Raw genomic sequence first — 19,722 nt, 5'->3', positions numbered from 1 at the left:
TACTATATATTTACAGTAGGACATTTACAAAATATCTTCATGGAACATGATCTTTACTTAATATCCTAATGATTTGGTAATCTAAAATGAATATAGAAATGGTGTTAAACATCTCTATATGAAGTGACAACCAGATGACAAATATATTTTTGCATTAAACTCAACAGAACCGTAGACGTAACGATAGTAAAATCCAGCAAAAACCCACAACAAACCTAAAAAATGAGTTGTCCAGATGAAGTTCTTAGCAATGCATATTACAAATCAAAAATTTGAGTTTTGATATATTTACGGTAGGAAATTTACAAAATATCTTCATGGGACATGATCTTTACTTAATATCCTAATGATTTTTGGCATAAAAGACAAATCGATAATTGTGACCCATACAATGTATTTTTTGGCTGTTGCTACAAATATCCCCCAGCAACTTGAGACTGCTTTTGTGCTCCAGGGTCACATATATCATTTGAATGTCTGCGGCTTCCGATGTCATTCACTTTAAGTTATTTTCAGTTGTGGCTAGAAGGGATGCAGCAAAAACCGGAAGCTAACGATAAATTAAATTTTCTACCTATTAGATTGTGTTTTATTAATGTCTACACCTGCCCCAACCCCAAACCTACCCCTTACAATAATGCAAAAACACTAATTGTTGTACAGTGTGTGAAAATGTACGCTATATTAATGTGTGCATGCCTAGTAGTTTTTGATGAATCCCTTCTAGCCTTAAGCGTTATTTTCAGCAAACGCATAGCTGTATTTGCCTCTCGTTAGGAAAAAGGTGGCATCTAAAGAACAGGAAATCTCACACATTGAAAGAAGATTATTGCCGTGTTGCAAAATAAGGTGGATAAAGGGAATTTGACAAGAAACTTAAAGTAGTACGAGTAGTTATCTGTATTTTTTTTTTTAGTTTTTTTGTCAGTCCCGTGATAAATCTCTTTACCAACTGGTTTCTGGTTTTATTTGGCCTCAGTAGGCTCGTGTTTTTGTGTTCCCTTCATTTGTTTTTGCTTCCTTCAATTCTTTATTCTTTTTTATTTTTTGTAATTTCCTGTGCTCAAATAAAATTCCTTGGCTCCAGCATCCTTGGCTTCCTGTCCTAAATGAGTGTTTGTTTAAAGTTTGCAGAAACATTTCTAATGATATAATCTCACACATTAGCAAGCTAACAGGTTGCTTTCAGAACTTTGGCTAACGTTCTGGCAAGGTTTTCAAAGCTATATGAACAAAAGTTCTTGCGGCAACGGTAATGAACATCAATGTTGAATTAACATTCCAATTCCAGTGATAGAATTTATATTTTTATATAATAGGTAATGGCAACCTGATGATTTATAACATCATTTTTTCATTAACATTATTGGTTCTTCTTAAATGTGCAATTCAGCAAACCTCCCCGTGTTGCTGGAAAAGCTAATTTGGTTACTGATTACCTCAGCTCGTTACTCAAGTCACGAGTTCTTATGGACATTATTATTTTCAGACAGACATCTAGGTGTCATTGCATTTTGCTGTCAAACGTATACAAACGATAAGCCTGCAAAGAAGAGAAATGTTTCATTTAAAATGATAAATTCTAAAAATGTCCTTCGCGAAACATTTTTAAATCTTACTACTTGATCCAGAACATTCAGAGAACATTCAAAAGTCAAATTCGCATTGGCGCGATAGCCTCGCGGTTAGTGCCGAGTTCGAATCCCATCTCAAGGTCCATGCCGATCCCGCTCCCCTCTCTCTACCCAATGCTTTCCTGTCATCTCTCGACTATCCTCTCTGAATAATAAAGGAATACAAATTTGATAATAATTACCTTTTTGATAGTGTGTGTGTATACTGTATATATATATACACACATATCATCTACAGTACAGTACATATCTACATAGCCTCCTGAGACCCAGCAATGGAGTTTTTGCCTCTGTAGTGGACATTATGTTTTAGTGAATTTCTCTGAGATGTTACATGTCTGGATGTCCTGTACAGAGCACATTCAGGGCTTTCCAGAGATACCAAATGTTTGGATGTTTGGATGTTTCAACAAATTATATATCAATATTTTTATGAAATATTAGATATTATTATGAAAATCTGACCAATTACTACTCCCATCATTACACTTCTTTTTTTCAACATGCTGTCCCAACAGCACTTTAATATGCCAATTAGATACAGTGTATAGATAACACTGTGCTTAATGGGAAAATCATTTTATAGAATTTTTACACACATATTGCATAAAGCAAAATGTTATATCAAATCATTTTGTTATGTATTTTATAACATAGTTGAGAACCATCCTTAAACAAAGTTAGTTATAAAAAAATCCTGAAACCTAAAAATTGATTGGTGATTTAAAAAAAATTCCCATTGTTTTTGCATTTTCATGTCTACTCTTGTCATTTTATTTTTAGAAAAACTGAGTACTGGTGTCCTCTACAGAGGACATAGCATAACTTATGAATAAAATATAATTTTTCAAAAATGTTATTTTACCATTTTTTTCTTATGCTCTAAACAATGTAAAGACATGAAAAAATACAAAATTCACAAAGCTTTTTATTTCTGGTTCTCAGGAGGATATATATATACTGACATTAATGTGAGTTTTCTGAAATGTTTAAATATGCACATTACCTAATTAATTGTGTTCTAATTGAAATCTAATTGGTATGAAAACTTGTTTAACCACAGATTAAAAAATGAAAAAAAATATATATATTTTAAAGGTAGGACTTTTTCTCATAATTTTGATTTTTTTTCTCACAATGATATATAAACAAACCCTTCTGTAAAAACCTTCAGAATACAGATAGCAAAAAACCATTAAGTGTGGTGTATGTCAGTGCTGCTTATGTAAATGCCCTTTAAAGATATGTAACTGAAATATACAGACAAATAGATAACGTGTACTTTAATAAACACTCACATCTTGCCTTCTCAAAAGCAGAAGATAATGCTACTGCTATTAACAAGCACATTAAATAGTTTTCACATGATTGAGCAGATGGACTCTAGACTTTGTTTTATCTTTATCTTATCCTTATCTGAATTGAAGGAGAATGTTTTGTCATTTTCCACCTTTATCTGTTTTTTCACCTAAATTATTCTAAAGGCCATAGTTAATTTTTAGTTCATCTATCTTTAAAACTGTTTCAAACATCAAGCTTTTACAAGTACTTCGAACTTTCAGACTATGCTTTCTCAAGCTAACAAAGTTTGTCTGAAATTTTTTTTTTCTAGTTTAAAATTGTTGTACTGCATTTGTCATCTATAGCTTCATTTAAAAACATAAAACAGAAGCTGTTTGTACACGATGCAGAATTAAATGTTTGCACTTTGGAATGCCCCCATTTTTTCCTCAGAATTCTGAGTTTACATCGAGCAACTCCAAGTAAGCTTCTGTATATTTGACATTCAAAAGTGTTTTTGTTAGGCTGACTTTTTGTGCATGTTGCTTTATTCAATGAGAAACTGATGTGGAAATGTCAAGTGTGGTGACATGTGATTTCCTATGATTTTAGTATTATAGACAAATGAACTTAAAAACCCTAACACTCTTTTCCGTGTACTCAAAAAACACAGATTTGAGTATACTGGAATCTACAAAGCAGAGCAGAACATTTAATTACATGACTGAAGTAGTATTTTCTTGTAAAACATGCTCCAATAATCTTTTTTTGTTGTTGTACTCAATACACTTGAGCAGCCATAATAAACAAACAAACAAAAAAGACTAAGTTCAACTAAAATGTGGATGAGGAGCTTTCAGGGTGAAGTGATAGCTACGCCTTTTCAATTCAACTGAAAGCGCTTGATAATGAGAGCAGACTTTTACTTTCAGCTTCACATGTGGGCTGCAGCTCACACACACTCTTTCTGCTCACATTTAATTCAGAAACCAGCTCACAGCAATTAAAGGTAATGTTGCTTTGTCTGTATAACTCAACAAACCGTGAAATTATTAGAATTAAATGAGATTTAAAAATTGTCATAATTTGAAAATTATTTGACAGAAAAAAATGTGGGAAATTATATTTCCAGTACAAATAGAACAACACAGTTACTTGGTTTTGCATATGTTTTGGTCAAATTTGGGTTTGTTTAGTTGTTAAAGTATCCATTTCAGACAAATTGATTTATTCTTGAATAAAGAACATAGTTTTAAACCAGTCTTGCAATGAATGACACATTTCTAGCTGCACCTGTCTATCAATAATGCATTATAATAGTGTATAATTAAGAATTAAGAGCTAAGATCTGACCGCAAAGACTCATTTGTCTCTAGATCTGAAGCACAATGACATCTCAGGTCTCAAAGACTGTCCTGCGACTGGAGGCTGAAGACATTCGGGCACTAAAAGATGGAATTAATTTTAAGAAAAACCAAGAGGATGGCAAATGTTACATCATTTACAAAGGCAAAGACAAAATACGAGCGTGTGTGAACCAGTGCAAACACCAGGGAGGACTCTTCATTAAAGACATAGAAGACATGGACGGCAGGTGGGTGAATGGAAACTAACATAATAGGGAATAGAAAAATAAAAAGAGAACAAGGGAACAATGTTTACCAGACAAATAGCTAATAGCTCATTTAGTTATAGTTATAAATAAAAATAGCTCAAGTTCACTTGGGAAAAGGCAAATATATACATGCAAATATTCCTGCAACAGATATACAGTGGTGGCCAAAATTGTTAGAACACTTGGCATTTTTAAGAAGTTTCAGTTGTTTTTGTTGAATTGGCCAGTACAATGCCCATAAAACGAACTACTGCTGGAACTACCTGCGACGGAAGGAATCTGCTGGAACATTGAGAATGATGCACTGGCCCCCTCAAAGTCCGGACCTCAACCCCAGCAAGCTAATTTGGGGCGAGTTGGAAAATAAACTGGACAGGTCTATTGTACATTCAAAGGAAAGCCTTTGGCTTGAGTTGCAGAAGGCATGGGATAACATTAGTGTTGAAGTTCTCAGGAAATATATTGACACTATGCCAGAGAGATGTGCTGCTGTAATTGCTGCAAAAGGTGGACATACCAAATATTAAAGTTGAAAGTGAATAAAAACAGCAACTCAATTCATCTGATATTTGTTGTGCTCAGAGCAACCATCTGCATGTTTCATGAACATTATGAAATTAAATCATGTTTTGGAGGCAAAAAGGTCAATATTTTCTGATCTGTCAGGTGTTCTAACAATTTTTGCCACCACTTGTATAGATTTTTTAATAGATGTTTTTGAAGGAAGTCTTTTAAACTTTAGTAAATATTTCTTACTCCAGTCTTCAGTGTCACATGATCCTTCAGAAATCATTCTAATATGCTGATTTGCTGCTCAAGAAACATTTCTGATTATTATCAGTGTTGAAAACAGTTGTGCAGCTTTATATTTTCATGGTAACCATTATATATCACAAGTATGAAGGGGTAAGTAAGAAATTAGTACTTTTATTCAGCAAGGATGCATTAAAATGAATCAAAAGTGTGTCAGGTTTTATGGTAAGGCATGAATGTTCAATGGGCTTTATTTAAATGATAAAAGAATAATATATATAATATAAATATAAATAAAACAAACAAAAACTACCCAGAGGAGGGAAAACTAGACAAGACAGGGCAGGGCACGGTGGGAACCGACAAGGCACACAGAAAACACACAAAGGGAACACTTCACAATGATCCGACACAGGACTGAGAACACAGGTAGAAGAAATAGGGAAGCAAACAAAAGTGGAGAAAATGAACAAATAATGGCTTAGCAAGAACGTGAGGGAATGTGTGCTCATAGCAAAGACAAAACACGCTCCATACCTGCAACATGTAGACTAGAGAGTGCACGGCTTGAGTCCGCCCAAAACCGCACACTCACAAAAAGACGAGACCATACTTGAGTGTCAGGGATCTGTCACAAAACCAAGAATAAACCAGACTTAAGTGACAGAACCCTGAGAGGCAGTTATTTAGGCATGTTACAAAAGATTTCTATTTCAAAGAAATTCCATCAAGATACCAGATACCAATGTATCACAGTTTCCACAAAAATAATGTAGCAGCACGAGTGTATTAAACAATGATAATGATCAGAAATGTTTCTTGAGCAGCAAATCAACATATTCAACTGATTTCTGAGGGATCATGTGACACTGAAGACTGGAGTAATGAAGCTAAAAGTTCAGCTTTGCGTCACAGGAATAAATGACATTTTACAGTATGTTTTGAATTGTAAAAACATGTAACAATATTACTGTTTTAACTGTATTTTTGATTAAATAAATGCAGCCTTAGTAAGCAGAAGAGACAAAAACATTTTCAAAAAATATAAATATTTATTACGAATCACTAAAAAAGTGCACTTATGTGTTTGTGTAACAGAACAGTGCGCTGCACCAAACACTACTGGAAACTGAACGTGGCCACAATGGAGTATGTCAACCCTCCAGACAGCTTCATGCAAGACGAACTCGGTAAGAATATCACTGTTATTTAAAAAGAGTGCATTGAAATCAATTTCATACACTCTTGAAAATACAGTAGGTTATTTTTTGGCATCAATGGTTCCATAAAGTACCTTTAATATCCATGGAAATTTTCCATTGCAAGTTTCGTTATAGTGACAAAAGATTCTTTAGAATTTTAAAATGTTCTTTGCGCTAAGAAATTAAGAAAAAAATGAAGACACGTTCACTGAAAGGTTCTTTGGGGAAGCAAAAATGGCTCTTCTAAGGCAACACTGAAAAAAAAAACTTTGAAACCTTTATTTTAATGACATTTGATGTCATTTTAATTGCAGCTAATATAAATAATATGTATTCCTAATATAGATGGATATTAATTGTATGTAGTTGTTGGAAGTGAATGCTGTGTTATTGTCTTACTGTGTTTGTGTGTGTAGAGGCAGTGCTGTCAGATACTGACGGTAGTTTAGAGCTGGTGGAGTTGAATCCTCCAGACCCCTGGACTGCAGAGCCCAGAGAAGCACAAGAGCTGCATGCTGGAGAGATTATGGTACATAACAATGACACAAAACAGACCATATATCTCATCATGTCTCTGATGTAAACAAACTGCTTAAAAAAAACTTGAAGCAATGCACGCCATTGTTGACTGATTACTTTATACTTCTCTTCTCACATCCACACCCATGTAAATACACTGCGCCTTGTACCAAAAAAAAAAAAAATAGACAGCAGCTGTTTAAAGTTTGATTTACAACCCGGAACATGCCTTAAATATTTGACCAAACTGTAATAAAATGCCAAAGGGCAATAAAGTTACACCTAAAAAAAACACCCACACCCACATACAGATTTAATTAATTTCTTTCATAACTTGCAGTGACTGCTCTAAAATATGAGACACCAATGTTTCAGGAGTTTAGTACACAGAATAGGACAGATGCTCATTTAACTGTTTTATTCCTATTTGGGCTTGTGAATATGCTTTATTTTTTAAGATTAACTGTTTTTTTCCAAGGCATTGATAGCTGCCAGTGTTTCCTGTCATAGCTACACAAAGATTTGATTTCAAAAAGATTATCATAAAATTAAATTATTATAATCTTAATTCAAGTGCTGAAGGATTTTGAAAGTGACAGTAATCAGTGTTGAATGCTACTGTAATGTTAACCCTGCCTGGCTTACATGTTTGAAAATGATTAATAGTTGAATTTTTTTTTAGAAAAGTAATCATAAAAGTTATCAAATGTAATCAGTTACATTACTTTAATAAAGTAATTGAAATAGTTAAACTACTTATTACATTTTAGATAGGGTAACTTGTAATCTGTAACCTATTACATTTCCAAAGTAACCTTCCCAACACTGGTCACTGATGCACAAGACTTATATTCATCAACGACGTGACATTTATAATGTTAGAAAATATTTCTTTGTCAAATAAATGCTGTTTTGAACATCCTATTCGTCAAAGAATCCTGTGCATTTCAGCTGACGTACATCACACACGCATGTATGGAGCTGAAAGCAGGGAACAAGCGGATGATGTTCGACCCGTGGCTCACAGGACCAGCGTTTGCGAGGGGCTGGTGGCTCCTTCACGAACCTCCGTCTGATGCCATGGACAGACTCAGTCAGGCCGATCTCATTTACATCAGCCACATGCATTCAGATCACCTGAGGTTAGAGTCTGATCCACCATACTGTATTGCATTGTGTTGTGTTGAATTGTGTTGTATTGTATTATGCCACAAAACTGAACATTTTAAACGCACTTTTTTTCTGTTAGCTACCAAACTTTGCAACGTCTTTCCAAGAAGCGTCCAGATATTCCCATTTACGTTGGAGACACGTCACGGCCGGTGTTTTGGTGAGACTGAAGTCTAGAGGAGAGTTTGCAACATTAAAATAAACGAAGGAAGATGCACACTTAATCAAAGTAAAACTGAAATAGCGATATTAAATTGAGAGGATGTTATGGCTATCACACTTCTAACTATTATTATTCTGGTAATTTAAAAACAGGTAGTATGCACGATCAACTCAGAATCCACACAAAATCCCAAATTCTCAAAGACAAATTGGTAACACTTTATTTTAAGGTGTTCTTGTTACACATGTTACATGTACTTACTATTATAATAACAATAATAAACCCTAGTCCTAACCCTATCCATATAGTAAGTAGGCTACATGAAGTTAATTAATATTACTCAGTACTCAAATGTATAATTACACTGTAACAATGACAACTTAAAATAAAGTGTAATGGTCTTTCTCGTCCAAAATTTGCGGACGTTAAAAAATAAATACGACCTTGATGTTGTGTCAATCACGTTTACACACTGCCTCCAAAACTTTCGTCCATCATAAAAAATTTAAAAATCGGACCAGGTTTGATTTTCTGCGTTTTCGCATCCATAGCAAGCATTTTGATAGGAAAGGATGAGGAATACGGGAAAAAAACCACATTGGAGTTTTTAAACATAGATTTTTCCCGCCTTTTTGTTTTTCAAATCTGTAACTGCCAATGCCACCTTATAATTAAATATAAGGAGGTGGCTTTGGCAGTTACAGATTTGAAAAAAAACAAAATGGCGGGGAAAATCTGTAACTGCCGATGTCGCCTCAATATAACTATAATGAAGTGACTTTGGCAGTTACAGATTTGAAAACAAAACGGGAAAAATAAAGGGCGGGAAAAATAAATTTGACATATTTCAGTTTTTCTACTTCAAAATTTTACATTTAATTCAATGTGTCACTTCCTGTTTCTTTGTAATAATTTGTGAAATTTACTAGCAATTTTCAAGTGAAAATAGTTTCAAAGCCAGTGTGTTTTTCAGTGTACATTCCTCACGTCTAAGGGTTTGAACTAGAAGCATTTTGTTTTTGTTGCAGGTATCTGGAGAAAAGTGGAGTGAATTTAACAAACATAAACGTGGTGCCGTTCGGCGTGTGGCAGAATGTATGTTTTTGTTTTTCTTTTCTTTTTTCATGTGTTATTTTTCTTGATTTTGGCTTTCCTATTATTCGAAAGGTCGATGAACACCTGCGATTTATGATTCTAATGGACGGAGTTCATCCTGAGATGGACACCTGCTTGATCGTGGAGTATAAAGGTATTTTGCTGCTCATTTAGACTGTGTTGCGTGACATTTTGCTGTTCAGCCTCTGTTTGAGGAAACATCTTAACATGTAAACAACAAAACAATTTAACAACAAAGCAGGAAACAGAAAGAGGTTTGGCAGCATTCTGCCTTTAGCGTGTTGTCTCTTAGTTTGCAGCGTGAGAAAAAGCCAGCAAAAAAAAAACCTTATGTTGCATTTGTCACGTTCGCTACTGTGAGGAGCTCGGAGACGAAGGAGTGGAATTCAAACATATAGGCTTTAATGAACTTCCAGGGAACAAGAAAAACACATGTAGCAAGGGTAGACATATACAATTCTGGACAAGGGAGAACAGAATGGGCTAGAACTCAAATAGGGCAGATAACGAGGGGCAGACAGGTGAGGAGGATAACTAATAACAAGGAACACCCGGAAGTAATAGAACTAAATGGGGACAGGAACCAGAAGGACCAAATAAGGGCAATGAAGGCACATGGGGAGCAAAACGCACACAAAACAAAGAACAGAGTTTGAGGGGGGGTGGGCGCCCTGGAGGCTGGTGCAGGACTGGGACACGGGGAATACCTCCAGGGCAGATCAGGTAGTCCAGGGTGCCATGGCGGCACAGGGAGCTCAGGGGCCATGGCGGATCAGACAGTTCAGGAGGCCATGGCGGAGGAGGGAACTCAGAAGGCCATGGCTGGACAGCCTTCGTTGCCTTGGCCTCGCCACTCGGCCCGGCCATTATGGACGGACCCATACCCATACCATACCCCCCCCCAAAAAAACCTCCTTGGGGAGAATATCATCTTTAGAGGCCCTCTGTAGGCCTAACTCGGGAACAGTGGCACTTGACATGGGAACTGGAGCCTTCTCTGGGTTAAACACGGGGACTGGAGCCTTCACTGGGCTAAACTCGGGGACTGGAGCCTTCACTGGGCTAAACTCGGGGACAGGAGCCCTCCGTGGGCTAAACTCGGGAACAGGAGCCCTCACTGGGCTAAACTCTGGAACAGGAGCCCTCACTGGGCTAAACTCTGGAACAGGTCAACTCGGGAACAGGAGCCCTCACTGGGCTAAACTCGGGGACAGGAGCCCTCACTGGGCTAAACTCTGGAACAGGGCAACTCGGGGAGCTAAACTCTGGAACAGGTCAACTCGGGGACAGGAGCCCTCACTGGGCTAAACTCGGGGACAGGAGCCCTCACTGGGCTAAACTCTGAATTCTCTGGGCTAAACTGAAAAACTCTTATTAACTTATATTTTAATATTTTAATTCTAATTATATAGTAAATAATATATTAATGTCGTAATACTATAATTGTACTTTCAAATTAAGTCAATATTCGTCAATATTCTATCAATTAATATTATATTTTACACTACAAGTTACAACACTAATATTTCTCAAATTCTTCACTTTCAAACTTTTTAAACCCGCAAGCTGCTATCTTGTCAGAAAACCACATTTTAACTTTTAAGTGTGAACTTAACTTTTAAATGTTTACTTTTAAGGTAAAATGCTAAAAATGTATACAAGTTGGACATTTTATAAATGTGAAAGTAAAGTTCCACCAAACTTTTGAACAGTAGTGTAGTTTTACATTAAGATAATGTTGACAAAATGAAATTATGGACTCAGTTAAGGGCCTAAACCCCCTTAGAAATGCACAATGCTGCTAAAAAGACTGGATAAACTCAAACAAAAACCTTCCAAGGTCACATGATCCTGAATACGGTGGACTGCACCAGACCAAACAATGGACGTCTTCCTCACGGTGTTGATGTGATGATGAGCGACTTCGCCGGCGGTGCCTCCGGTTTTCCAATGACCTTCCACGGCGGCAAATACACAGGTGAGTTACACATGCCGCTTTAAACAGGTGCATTATAGGAACAGGTGACTGTTCAAGACAGGCAGCACAATGATAGAAAAACATAATGCAAATAATGTTTTGTTTTGTTTCAACAGAAAGCTGGAAGGCAGATTTCATCAAGAACGAGAGGAAGAAGCTGTTAAACTATAAAACGCAGCTGGTGAAATCACTGCAGCCCAAGATCTACTGCCCTTTTGCTGGATACTTCACTGAAGCGCATCCCTCTGACAGGTGAACATACATCCCTCGATAAGCCTTATCACAGAAACTCGTCTAACTCGTAGTCAATGTTTAACTATGGTATCCAGGAATGCTTCACGTATGAAGTATGATGCATTTCTAAGTGAAATATATTAGAATGATTTCTGAAGATCATGTGACACTGAAGACTGGAGTAATGATGCTGAAAATACAGCTTTTCGTCACATTAATAAATTACATTTTAAAACATATTCACACTGAACATTTCACATTTTTGAAGAAAAAAAACTCAATTACTCCAGTCTTTCGATTGTAGTGTAACATTGATGTATGATAAGAACACTTGAACATGACTAACAGGTACATAAAGGAGACGAACAGCAAGAACAGCGCAGCAGATCTGAATGAATCGATAAGGAAGAGCTGTCCGAACATCTTAACCTGGACTCCTGTACCCGGATCAGTCCTGGATTTGGCCCTGGCGCTAAATGACCCATCCAACAGGTACGTTTACACGGCTTCACTTTACCATTAGTATGCAGCATTTGAGCACGTTGATGTAGCTTGAGTGCATTAGACTAAAAGTCTCAATAAATAAATAAATAAAGCATTAATATTTGCATGAAAAGCAAACATTATGCAAAAACACTAACATGACATCAGTGTTATTTTAGTATTACTGAGATACTATACTGTAATTTTTTTTTGTATTTTAATTTTGACTTAAGTTTTAGTAATTGTGTATTTTGTTTTTGTCATTTGTATTCGTTATTTTAAAATGTGTATGTTGTTTTTATTCATTTTTATTTGCTTCAGTTTTTCTAGTCACACTGAATGCAAATGAGAAATGTTGCCTTGGCAGCTGAAATAAAATAAGTTAAACTTCGTATATTTGTGTTTATTAACAACATTTATTATTATTTATTCAAACACAAATATAAATATTATTTTGATTAATAGTCGCTATTAAGATTTTTAAATTGTATTATTAATAATAATTTTCTGTTCATCAAAGAATCTTGAAAAAATGTATCATGTTTAATTGTGAAATAAGTTGTGACATAAAAGTTGAACTTTTTTTATATTTTATTTCATTTAACCAAACTGAAAGAATTATTCGTTTTTAAAACCGTTTTCATTTAATATATATTTTTTAATGTTATTATTTTTAGTTCTAGTTTTAACTATAATAATCCTGAATGTTTATGCAATTTTTTCATTTATATTTAACTATTTATCTACAAACATATTTAATGCAGTCTCTTTTGCATTTTTATTTAGGCATGCATCTGTTTCATTTCCATTTCATATTCAAATGTTCATTAGCATGTTGCATGTGAGAATTATGTTGGAGTCTGTTATTATTTCTGCCTGTTTTCCATCAGCATGATTTTCTTTTCTGGTTTTAATATCATAACCATAGGGCAGTCATCACTGAGCCGCCCAACGACACAAAGATCTATAAGGACAGTTGGGACTTTGACTTGTATTTGGATGAACTGAATGCTTCCGTTTCAGCTGAAATCTTTAAATACAAAAGCTGGATCCAGTACTATTATAACTGGGCAGGATTTAAAGACTACAATCTGGTCATTCGGGTAAATCATATATTTCATAACCGAAGTGCTGGTGGATTTCACACATAAAGCAGCCTCATGCACAAACAAACCCATAAACTGATGCAATAAACTGTTTTCCCATCAGGTCACTGAGACGGATGATGATTTCAAGCCTCTGAAAGGAGGTTATGACTATCTGGTGGACTTTCTGAATCTTTCTTTCCCAGCCGCACGTCCAGAGAGAGATCACGCGTATGAGGAGGTACAGACTGAGCAGCATGAGATGCACGCTGAAGTTTAATACAAACTGATCAATCAAATGTGTGCGTTTCAGATCAAGAACCGAGTTAATGTGATGAGACACGTGGTTCTGAACGGCCGGCTGTGGGACGACCTGTACATCGGCTTCAATAACAGAATGAGTCGAGATCCTGATGTTTACCACCACAAGTAAATACACACGAACAACATCATCACAAGATGAAACAGAAAAATACATAAGAGTGCATTAGTCATGTATCAAGTGAAAATATAGTCAATTCAAAGCCCAAGATCCAGGAATGTAATCATTTAGCATGGCATTTACATGGTATCCTGAAGTATTCCTCACAAATGAAGCTTTTAACATAAAAAATATTCAAAATGTTTTTACCTATGGACATCTACAGTAATCCATAGTTAAATAAAGTCGGTCTATAATATTATTTCTCATCATATATTTTTTTTATTGGGAGATTCTGGAATCGTTTTCAGACAGAATTGCCACTATTGCAAATGTTTAAAAATACTTATATTTAGCTTCATTTTTTCCCCTCAGTTTTAGATCTTTAGTCATTTTAGTACTTCAGTTTAACCTTGTTTTGTTTCAGTTTTTTAATTTTTTTTATTGTAGCATTTATATTTTATTGTAGCCTTGTTTTAAAACAATAACAACACTGATAGGTTTCTTGAAGCATCTTAGAGATGTTGCCACAGTTCTTCTGGATTTAATCGGTCTCAGTTTGTTCTGTTTCTTCATGTGATTCCAGACAGACTGGATGATGATGAGATGTTTGGAAATGGAAACTGATATTTCCTACCGACACACTATAGCAAAAGATAGAAATAACGGACTTAAAAACCAATTTTTAGCTGGTGAAAATACTAGAGTTCTAATCATTTTGGCCACCACTGTATATATTTATATTTTTCCTCTTGAAGTGGTGGATGCAGGAGTGGGTTGTTCTTGTAAAGATGTTTAACAGTTTTTCACCCGTCATCTTTTCAGCCGTGGCTGTTACGCCTCTAAGTAATTGGCCCTGTTGTCAGTTTTTCAGGTTGGTTGGCAGTTTGTTCTTTGTTTTTCTTTTTACGTTGAAGCCTTTCGTTGTTAGCAACTCAGAAAACCTGTGGTTCTTTTTTATTACATTTCAGATGCCTCTCTTCAATCCACATTATTCATGGTGGTTAAGAGTGAAATTAAGATTGTCTCAAGGGATCAACCATGTAATTAAGAGACAAAAAAGAATAATCTCTTACAGTAAAAGGGAACAAGCTCACATTGCTAATTTAGGAAACCCATCTGACTGAAAACAGAACACCTGAAGGTCAGACGAGGATGAGTGGGTCAGGTTTTCAAATCCTCTTTCAATTCTCACAGTAGAGGTGTAGCAATCTTAATTTATAAGAAGTTAAACTTTAGGTTTGAGGAAATGATAAAAGGTACAGGAGGATGTTACATTCTAATTCTTGGCCAGCTTTTTGGAGAAAGGGTCCTTATCGGACGTGTGTATGCTCCAAATTTGAACCAACTTTTTTTCTCTGAATTCATTGCCAATATTTCATCTTTTTCTGTTAATCACATCATTCTCGGAGGAGACTTGATGGAGGATCCATGAACTGCCTTTTTATTATTTTGTACTGTTCACTGAAGTCCACTTATTATATCAAGATTTTTATTTTCATAATTTAGAAGTAATAGGCTATTTTCTGTCCTGTTTTTAACCCCTCATCAGAACGCTCTGTTTGAACAGGCGTGGCGGATTGTAGACTCGGAAATAAACGCCCACTGCTATGATTGGCTAATAGTTGTGTAAGTTCAACAGTGACATTCCTCACAGATGTTCGCTGCTGTGATTTAGGTCAAAAACGCATAACTCAATACATATCAACCGATCTGTAAGAAAAGACAAAGCAATAGTGATCACGTAATGAAAACAGTTACACACTTGTGTTGCGACATTACATCATCATCTTTTAGTTTTTGTCTTTCTGAAAATCGCGTGTTGAATTCTGCCTTGTTTGTAAACAATCAGTGGTAAAATAAAGTGAACAAAGACCGAGTTCTTACTGACGCAGTCTGGATAAAATAAAGTGAATTCACTCATTCCTAACGTTAGGATCAGAATCCCGCGGCACAAAACAGCATCACAACACAGAAGACTTCACCTCCTCCTGGCGACCAGGTGATGGCGCTGTCCCCGGACAGCGTGAGGAGATCCCTCAGCAGGATCAACACACGCAAAGCCCCGGGTCCTGACAAAATTTCTGGGTGTGTATTGAGAGACTGTGCAGAGGAACTGACTGATGTCTTCATCATTTCATCATTTCATCATTTTCAACATCTCGCAATGTCAGGCTGTTGTCCCCACATGCTTCAAATCTACCACCATCATTCCAGTCCCGAAGAAGTTGTCTCCATCCTGCTTCAATGACTACCGTCCAGTTGCACTTACTCCTATTCTCATGAAGTGCTTTGAACGGCTAGTCATGCACCACATCAAGTCTGTCCTCCCCCCTCCCTGGACCCCTTCCAGTTTGCATATCGGCCCAACCACTCGATCGATGGCGCCATCACCACTGCCCTCCATCAGCCCTCACACATCTGAACAAAGAAGACTTATATGTCAGAATGCTGTTCATAGACTTCAGCTCAGCATTCAACGCAATCATCCCTCAACAGCTCATTCACAAATTGGTTCAGCTGGGGCTCAACACCTCGCTGTGCATCTGGCTGTTGGACTTCCTGACTGGGAGACCTCAGGCAGTATGTGTTGGTAGTAGCACATCCAGCACCATCACACTGAACACAGGGGCCCCCCAAGGATGTGTGCTGAGCCCCCTCCTCTTCACTTTGCTGACCCACGACTGCACACCATCTCACAACTCCAACATCTTCATTAAATTTGCGAACGACACAACTGTGGTGGGTCTAATTAGCAACAGAGATGAGACAAACTACAGGAGTGAAGTGAGCCACCTGGCCGGGTGGAGCAGTGACAACAATTTCTCTCGGAATGGGGAGAAGATGAAGGAGATTGTTGTTGACTTCAGGAGAGTGCGCACTCAGCATGCTCCTCTGACCATCAATGGTGTGACTGTGGAGAGGGTGAGCAGCACCAAGTTCCTGGATGTGCACATCACAGAGGATCTCTCCTGGACTAACAACACTGCAGCACTGGCCAAGAAAGCACAGCAGAGTCTACTTCCTCCGTAAACTGAGAAGAGCCAGAGCCCCGGCCCCCATCATGTGCACCTTCTACAGAGGCACCATTGAGAGCATCCTGACTAGCTGCACCACTGTGTGGTATGGCGCCTGTAACGCGTACTGCCGCAAGACCCTCCAACGCATAGTGAGAGCAGCTGAGAAGATGGTTGGTGTCTCTCTCCCCTCCCTCCAGGACATTTACAACACCCGTCTCACCCGCAAAGACCTCTGCATTGCAGGTGATCCCACCCACCTGACACACAGCTTCTTCAGTCTGCTGCCATCAGGGAGGAGACTGCGGAGTCTCCAGGTCAGGACCAGCTGACTGAAGGACAGCTTCATCCACCAGGCAGTCAGGAAGCTAAACTCCCTCCCGAACTTGCACTGCACAGCATCTTCTTGTCTTTGGAGCATCTTTATTGCTTGGTTTCTGCATAGACCTGCATTGCCCTCTCGTTCTTTACATTACATGCACGAATCAGTGGGTGGGGCTAAACAGGCAGCGATGTAGAATCAGTGGGCGGGGGTCATGTAGAATCAGTGGGTGGAGCTAAACAGGCAGCGATGTTGAATCAGTGGGCGGGGCTAAACAGGCAGCGATGTAGAATCAGTGGGCGGGGCTAAACAGGCAGCGACGTAGAATCAGTGGGCGGGGCTAAACAGGCAGCAATGTAGAATCAGGTGCTGATCTGCGGAGGCGGTGCTTCTCCACGCTATTACATCACAGATTAGAACATTCCACAAGCTGTTTTGGCAGACTGCCTTCAATAAAAGCTGATTTTACTAACGACAAAGTTTTGAGTTCTGAAACTTACAGGATGTTTTTATAGTACAATAACTTATACTGATATGTTAAAAGATCAAGGGAATACTGGTTTCTCAGTTCATGGCAGATTCATAAAGCATGTTTTTAACTAAAGAAATCAGATGCACTTTGCAGATACATGTGGTCCATAATATCTGTTGTTGTTTTATTGGCAGGTTCTGGAATCACTTTCAGACAGAACTGCCTCTATCAGCACCAGACTGGGATCGTTTCCTTCAGGTTGCCTGTGAAACGGACGTGCCAAACGAGAGCAGTAATGGCTGCGCTCTGTCTTAACACAAACACACACACATCACAGTTATCTGTGTCATTTTTCTGGATCACAGCGCTGTTTACGTGGTTTTGAGGGTCTGAGGGGTTTGAATCTGATGCTGCTCTATCACTTCTGCTTAATAACTGTAAGACAAAGACAAACACTACTTGAACAACCCCAGTGAGCACAGCTAGAGGCTAATATTTATGAAGTTTCTCTGGAATACTTGATTCTGTGCTTAAATATGCAATATTTTTGTATAATTATGCTACGAATAGGATGATTCGATTGTTTGTTTTCCCTGGAATCCGATTTTCATAATGGCAGTTTTATGTCTCTTTACATCAGGTTACTATATCACTGGCATGTATTTCTTATTTATGAAATGTGTTTGGGATGGATTTTTTATTTTTTTTTGGTTGTTGGTATCTGATTTTTTTTTTATCCTAAATCCCTAATGAACAGTAATCAGGTTGAGTTATTAAACACTGGAACGAGATTTTAATTGCATTATAAGCAACTATTTTAATTAATAAAAAAATGAATGTAAAAAAGCATTTCGCAAATAATGTCTGAGACCACATTGAAAACCTGTGACTTTCTCATCTAATCATTAATCATTACATCTCATTTAAACCCAGAAACAGAAAAAAAGAAAGAAAAAAGAGACATAAAATAAGGAAGAAATATATCATATTAATCTTTTCTCACAAATGTATGCACTCTAAAAAATGCTGGGTTGTTTCAACCCAATGTTGGGTCAAATATGGACTAACCCAACTGTTGGGTTAAATTTTGGTTACATTTTTAAATGAGCTTTTTAACCCAACAGTTGGGTTAGTCCATATTTGACCCAACATTGGGTTGAAACAACCCAGCATTTTTTAGAGTGTAGTTTTAGCAATTGCTAAAACTTTTTTTCATAGTTTTAATTAACATTAGTAATGCTGACTATCATAGTCATTTTGGTACATGAGACAGAAACATTTCAGGTCAGAGAAAAACACGTTTCCAATGCATCACAGCGGAATCGCTAAAATAAGCCCCTGCATCGCTGCTCTCATGCGTTCAGATCAGAAACAGGAAACACGAGGCACTGCTGCAGACTGCGGATATCTACATCTGCACTAATGCGCATGCAGTTAATGAAGCTCCATGTGCTGAAGAACATTCTAAATGACTTTCAGTTTTGCAAACATTGTGTCAGAGATATAATAGTTTTCTTTCGCTTCATTTAGCAGATAACCTGATAAGCAGGGTTCAAATGGTGAGGAGGTGAAGTGGTTTAACCCACAAAACACAGTGTGGTGTGCAACCAATTCAGAGGTTTATACATGTTGGTATGATATGAACAGAACCAGGTAGAAGCTGATTACATGCATACTGTGGATTACGGTACTTGTAGTTAGATTACATTACATTTTGAAATACTCGTAATCAGACTACAGTTACTTTCTTATTGATTAATTACATGTTAGTCACACAATAGCAGCAAATTATATTTTCTTTTCTAAAATAGTACTAACTAAAATAAACTAACCGTACCTGGAAGACATTCTGACTGTATATAAGCAGCAGGTTATTTTAGAAAGGGAAAATTAAAAAGGAAGAATTAGGGAGAATCAATAAGTGATAATGTATAGCTATTATGTGAATAATACGCAATCTTTTACTCAATAAAAAAGTAACTGTAGTCTGATTACAAGTATTTAAAAATGTAATCTAATTACAAGTACTTAATTTTTGTAATCTGATTATGTAATCCAGATTACATGTAATCAGTTACTACCCAGCACTGTAAATATAAGCCGTGCAGTTTTGTGGACATTCAAAGACCAGTCACTACTACAATTATATATTATATTCTAATTATAATCAGGTGGCTATAATTACAGAGACAATTGAGAGGCCACACAGCATTTGACCACTGGATTTACAAAAATCATTTCAATTTTAAGAGTTTTC

The 19,722-nt window shown here is 37.0% G+C and overlaps 2 protein-coding genes across 2 annotated transcripts in view; one reads left to right on the top strand and one right to left on the bottom strand.

Moving 5' to 3' along the window:
• Positions 1–1,720, bottom strand: part of LOC107555866 (coiled-coil domain-containing protein 107-like) — an 8,980-nt gene extending 7,260 nt beyond the window's left edge. The window contains exon 1 of the mRNA XM_016238783.1: positions 1,679–1,720. Coding sequence (XP_016094269.1) covers positions 1,679–1,720 — 42 coding nt within the window. The remainder of the gene's footprint in view (positions 1–1,678) is intronic.
• Positions 1,721–3,862: 2,142 nt separating this feature from the next.
• On the top strand, positions 3,863–18,147 carry cmah (cytidine monophospho-N-acetylneuraminic acid hydroxylase). Its single transcript, XM_016238791.1, has 15 exons — positions 3,863–3,924; positions 4,292–4,509; positions 6,382–6,473; positions 6,902–7,014; positions 7,956–8,146; positions 8,254–8,334; positions 9,366–9,432; positions 9,505–9,586; positions 11,294–11,431; positions 11,548–11,683; positions 12,014–12,157; positions 13,077–13,251; positions 13,358–13,474; positions 13,547–13,662; positions 17,660–18,147. Exons 2-15 carry the CDS (start codon positions 4,304–4,306, stop codon positions 17,778–17,780), a joined length of 1,779 nt encoding a protein of 592 aa, XP_016094277.1. The 5' UTR covers positions 3,863–3,924; positions 4,292–4,303; the 3' UTR covers positions 17,781–18,147.
• The last annotated feature ends 1,575 nt before the right edge of the window (positions 18,148–19,722 follow it).

The sequence above is a fragment of the Sinocyclocheilus grahami genome, unplaced genomic scaffold (assembly GCF_001515645.1).
Source record: "Sinocyclocheilus grahami isolate Dianchi unplaced genomic scaffold, SAMN03320097.WGS_v1.1 scaffold548.1, whole genome shotgun sequence".
NCBI classification, from domain to species: domain Eukaryota; kingdom Metazoa; phylum Chordata; class Actinopteri; order Cypriniformes; family Cyprinidae; genus Sinocyclocheilus; species Sinocyclocheilus grahami.
This window is presented reverse-complemented; position numbering and strand designations above follow the sequence as displayed.